Source organism: Austrofundulus limnaeus, unplaced genomic scaffold (genome assembly GCF_001266775.1).
Source record: "Austrofundulus limnaeus strain Quisiro unplaced genomic scaffold, Austrofundulus_limnaeus-1.0 Scaffold280, whole genome shotgun sequence".
NCBI classification, from domain to species: Eukaryota; Metazoa; Chordata; class Actinopteri; order Cyprinodontiformes; family Rivulidae; genus Austrofundulus; species Austrofundulus limnaeus.
In genome coordinates this window covers 705461-711205 of record NW_013952682.1, presented here as the reverse complement: position 1 = coordinate 711205, position 5745 = coordinate 705461, and the positions used below count along the sequence as shown (strand labels likewise).

The window sequence follows — 5745 nt, the reverse complement described above, 5'->3', positions numbered from 1 at the left end:
ATTTTAGACCTTTACACATGAAACCATTCAGCTCATTTAGGAGAAAATTTCTGTGATGATTGATTTTTGTAACTATTTACTTTAAAAAATGTTATTATTTACAATTATTTTCACCACAGAAATACATTAAGATTTCTTCAATTCCTTCAAAAATATTTAAATCTCATTAAACTGGCTCTGTTGTTGTCTTTACCAAGCTGTTTGCTTTATTTAGCTTTTTAGCTAACGTTTTCTTTCGTAGCTTTTAGCAAATGTTTTGTTTTTAGCTTCTGACCAGTGTAAAAGCTTCTCTAAGCCTGTAGCTACTTTTAGCTTTTAGTGACAATTTTGTTATTTTAGTTTTCATCCAACAGTTAGCTGTTTTTAGCTTTTACCCAGTTGAGCTTTCAACAGGCTTTTTGTTGCTTTTATCGTTTTTGCTAGCTTTTTCTTAAACTCAGCTAACTTATTGTAATATTCAGCTTTTAACCAGCTTTTGCTGCATTTAGCTTTTAGCCAGTGTTTTGCTTTAATGGTTTTTAGCAAATTTTGCCAGTATTGAAGCTTCTCTGGCCTTTTAGCTAACCTTTTGCTACTTTTGGCTTTAATGACAATTTTGCTATTTTAATTTTTAGCTAACCATTATTTGCTGATTTTAGCTAGCCTTTAGTTAGTTATAACATATAGCTAGTCTCTTGCTCCTTTTAGCCAGTTTTGTGCTTCTTGAAGCTTTCAACATGCACTTTGCTTCTTTTAGATTTAGATAGCCTTTTGATACTTTTAGCTATCATTTTTCTGCTTTTAGCCTTTCACTAGCCTTTTGTTACATTCAGCTATTGCTACATTTAGCTTTTGGACAGTGTTTTGTTTCTTTTAGCGAGCACTCTGTAATATTTGGCTTTTAGCTTTAACAGCTGAGTTTCAGCTGACTTGTTTATTTTGGTTTTAGGCTTAGGCTCCGCCCACAGTCCAAACATAAACCTATTAAATCTGTACAACAACATGTGCACCATTTTAAATGATTTTATTCATTAAATGTTTTGTGTTTTCCCTCTTCCTGCAGCTTGCTCTGTTTTAAAACTGAAAGCCAAAACTTTTACCAAAGACTATTCCTGAAAAAGAAGTATTTCCTGCTCAATAGCAGGAACTGGTTTTCCTGGTTGTCCTGGTCTCACCAGACTGGAACGAGTCAAAAATATTTTATGGACAGAAACCTGCTTTTCAACTATTTCCTGTATACTTTTATTTTGTAAACAGACAGTGTATATTAACTGTGTCACTGCTGAGTCAGCATCCACAGATCCTGACTTTAAAGAGTTAATGAAGCACCAGAACCGTCCTGAACCCACCTGTAAGGACAGAACCGTCCTGAACCCACCTGTAAGGACAGAACCGTCCTGAACCCACCTGTAAGGNCAGAACCGTCCTGAACCCACCTGTAAGGACAGAACCGTCCTGAACCCACCTGTAAGGACAGAACCGTCCTGAACCCACCTGTAAGGGCAGAACCGTCCTGAACCCACCTGTAAGGGCAGAATGTTGTTGCTGCTGTCGGTCCGGAACACGCCGTCCTCCATCCAGGGTTTGGGGGCCAGCGGACCCGGTCTGGGGAACTTGGGGGGTGCAATGACGTTGCTGCCATAAGGCTTTTTCATTGGGGAGATGGGGTTCAGGGACGAAGGCATGCCGACCCCCACGGCCCGCCGAGGGTCCCTGCCCGCTTGAAGCCCGCTCCAGGGACCAGAGGCGGCGGTCCAGGCTGCGTTCTGGTGGTTGTTCCAGGTCGAGGACGAGGAAGATGAAGACCCCCTGCTGTTGTTCAGGACTGTCTGATAAGCGTTCCTCTGGGGGAAGGGGCCCTGGCTGACGGGGGACCTCCTCTGGCCCATCTGCGGGGAGAAACTGCCCCCGAACACCGGGTTGACCTGGTGGGGGAAGTTCTGGAAAAGCATGGTTCCGTTGACGGAGGGTACTCCCTGGAAAAAACTGTCCTCCGCCGTGTTCGTGGTCCCCGTGGACCAGGTGCTCCCGAACGAGGAGGAGGGAGGGGAGGAGACCGGGGTGCCGGGCTCCTGGGGGGCCTGCTGGTGGAAGCCCAGCCCGGGCAGGACCAGGGACTCCATGGAGACTCGGAGCGCCGAGGCCGCCTGGCCGCTCTCCGTGGACGGGCTCTCCGGCTCCGACGAGGAGGGCTCGGACGACGGGGTCGGCGTGGAGGGAGGGGGGTCCGCCTGGGCCGGGTCTAGTTGCTGGTGAAGCTGGGCTTTGTTCCTGTCCATCAGTAAATCATCCTGCATGGTTTGTTGAGCTGAAACAAGAAAACAGCATCACAGAGGGAGTCGTGTTAGCAAAATATCTACAGGACCTGGATGTACACTTTCAGGGCTAATTCAAGATGGCCGCCACAGCCAACTGACCTCTAAAACCTGATCTAATTCAGTCATTTTACCAGATAATTAATTCAAACTTGTTTGAACCTGATCCACAACAAAAACCAGCTTCACCGGTCAGTCCTGACGGTCTGTTAGCAAAATATCTCATGAACTAGGGTTGGGCCAAAAACATTAATCACGATTAATTGTGGTATTTAGACGATAACGATTAATTTGATGATTAATCCCCTGGTCACCCTTTAGTCACATGACCAAGTTAGTGGGAAAGATTCTTCGTTAAAATCCGTTACAAATTGCGTCAAAATTGCGGACTTCTTCAGGCTGTACCTCAAATTTAAAATTGTGTTGATAGATAAATTAATTACACAACTTTTTTCGTCATATTCGAAGCAGAGAGGAGCGGACTGACATTAATCGTATTAATCGTGAAGTGCCAAAAAAAATCGATTAACGTTTTTTTGACGATTAATCGCACACGATACGATTATACCCAACACTAGAACCACATTTTAATGAAACAAACAGAAATATTCCATGTGTGTATAAGTACAATAAGTACATACAAGTAGAAGTCCATCTGCAGCAGTTTTATCTGACGATCTCCGACCGGATCCGGTTTAAAGGGACAGCTGTGAACCAGAACCCTGAACCGGATCAAAGCCTGGATCCTGCAGGTTCCGACAGAACCACGGAACCGGGCTGGAAGCTGTGGGTTTTCCGCCACGTCTCCTTCCACGCAGGAACTCCGGAGCTGCAACGTGAAACTGGTTCTGCGCTTTTCTCCCCCCCAAGGACCTCCCCTGGATCCAGGTCCGCGCGTCACAGCTGTCCTTCAGCCAGGTGGAGAGGCACCTTGACCCGGACGCTCTGATGCTTTATCTTCTAACAAAAACAGATTAATTTATTTATTTTAYGTCCCTTTCTTCCTCTGTTTTTGTCCGCAGTAGAATGTGGCGCAGCTGGATCAGTGCGCTTCCTGTTAGAGATCCATCCCTAAAGGAACATCGTGTTTTCACTTATTTCTCTTTTATTTACACGAAGAAATCTGAACCAAAACAGCAAAATCGCGATTTGCTCCAGTTTTAAACAGAGACCGCCCCGTTGGCACGGCTCTGCTCCACTTTTACGCATGCGTTTTAAAAGCTGTAGTTGGCTAAAAATAACTATAAATACAAGCATCAGTCAAAAATAAAACTGCATGTCTTTTTACAAAACCTGAGCCTTTAATCCTTTACTTTTAATTTCACATAAGACGTCGTGAAAACCCCCAAAAAACCAAACCAGAAATGAAGTAAAGTAACTTTCGGATGATTTTAGCGCAATAAATGGTTTTTAAATGTGATTAAAAATATTAACTCAGCTTTTCTCCTCCGGAGCAGCGCGTCCAAGGTCAAAAACCAGCTTAGTCAGCCTCCTCCAGAGGCTCGGAACCGGGATCAGAACCGCGGACCTTCACCTCAAACACCGACCCAAAACCTGAGCCCATTCAGCTGGCCTGGGGGGCCGCGCTGCGCCTGACATCCGACCATCATGAGGCTGAAATCCCCCTCCTCTAATCCATATGTGAACGACACACAAACACACAACCAGGTAGGCTACACACACACACAGAGCAAACACCTCCACACAAAACTGCCTTTACCTTTAATCCTCCGCCTCTGTCAGACTGAGGGAAGAGGTTTTCTCGCCTCCTCTGACTTCACAAATGACAAACGAGCTGCACGGAGGTGTCAGCCTGTACCTCAACAGCTGATTGACTGCGGCGCATGGACGGAGCCGCAGAGGCTTCTGGGAGTTGTAGTCTTCAGCGCTCGTCTTTTATCTCCCTCCGACAAATCCCRTTTAGCTCTGTAGGCTAACTACTTTAGCATGTAGCTAAAGATAAATATAAACTTCAATATATATTTATCACAAAAACATGATATATCACATTATATATTATAATAAATTGTTAAACACAGTAAAGCTACATTTCCCAGGTCACGTGACTAAAACRCCGCCGTGCCGTTCTTTGTTTTGATGACGTAAGCACGCAGGGACGGCCAGTAAATGGAGTCAAACCATCACGCAAAACGAGGCCGTAGCGGTTTTACAGCGCATTATGTTTTAAAATAACACAACGGGTCGCAGATTCGTGTTGTTTAAAAGCCATGATCACCAGTGAGTAAATTTTTTCTTTAACTTAGCGGCCCGTTTTGCGGTTGACGCACCGTGTCAACACCGAGGCCCGGTACGTCGCTGCGTAGCTAGCTGATGCTAACYACTTAGCAACTAGATTCTGTTCGTTGTGCGTGAAAAACAGCGACTAATTACCGAGATTTTTGTTGATGTCTCGCTCGTGTCGTCGTTAGTTCTGCCCACCAGGAAGACCCGGTGTCAGTCGGTACTTTCTCTACAGCCATGGCGGAACAGACCGCGGTGGTCGCGCAGCAGATTTTGGACAGGTGAGTTCATGTCGGAGCTAACGCTAGGCGCACAGCTAGCTAAGCTAGCACSCGTCAGAACGCACTTATGTGAAAAACCTGTCGACATGGGTTGTTTGTTATTATTTTACAYCGGTTTGTGACTTGGAGCAGTGTTTTTAGCTGTTCTGTTTTTATTAAAAAGTTTGTTAAGATCGGCTAATGGCTAATAGCTGCGGTAACAAAGCTAGCTTTATGGATTGATGATGGCTGCAGTGACCTGGTGTCACCTCAACCTGCATTTACTACCTTCACTTAAGATGTAGTATGAGGGAAAACCTTCATTTAAACCACAAAAATGAAATAAAAGTCCATGAATTGTTGTTTTAGGTGTAACAGAAAGAGTTTGAAACAAGATATATAAATATATGCTAACTTTGCTACATCATACTAAAGAACAGGACCAGTGAAAAATCTAATCATTAGAGGAAGTCTTCACTGAAACACCTCCACCTGTGGAACACGTCAGCTGAGAGGCGGGGTTTGTCACTTATACCTGCTAYAAGAAGACAATTATAATCAAGTTTTAAAATAATTGACCTGTCAGATGGGTAATGGATACTTTATGTAGTATTTCTTACAGGACATGTAAAACTGTTTTTGCAGGCGAACATGTAACTTAATATGTTCTGAAGTAATCACTCAAATTTAATGGCGGTCAGTAACGACATGTTGCATTTAAACACGAGGGAAAAACTAAACTATGAATTAGATTCAGAAATAAAACAGTTTAAATATATTCKTCATAATAGAAATAGTGTTTAAATGTGCAGAATATCAGCTGTTGTTACACATGTACACCCTTACACCATGTTTTATCTGAGGCTGAGTTTGTGTCTGAAAATAAAATCCACCACAGCTGCATCGTGTGTGTGTGTGTGTGTGTGTGTGTGTGTGTGTGTGTGTGTGTG

At 44.0% G+C, this 5745-nt stretch overlaps 1 protein-coding gene across 1 annotated transcript in view; it reads right to left on the bottom strand.

The window, feature by feature from the left end:
- Positions 1-2270, bottom strand: part of cpeb3 (cytoplasmic polyadenylation element binding protein 3) — a gene marked incomplete at its 5' end in the record, with an annotated part of 31951 nt that extends 29681 nt beyond the window's left edge. Inside the window, 1 exon segment of the mRNA XM_014021167.1 lies at positions 1503-2270. Coding sequence (XP_013876621.1) covers positions 1503-2270 — 768 coding nt within the window.
- Between the last annotated feature and the right edge of the window lie 3475 nt (positions 2271-5745).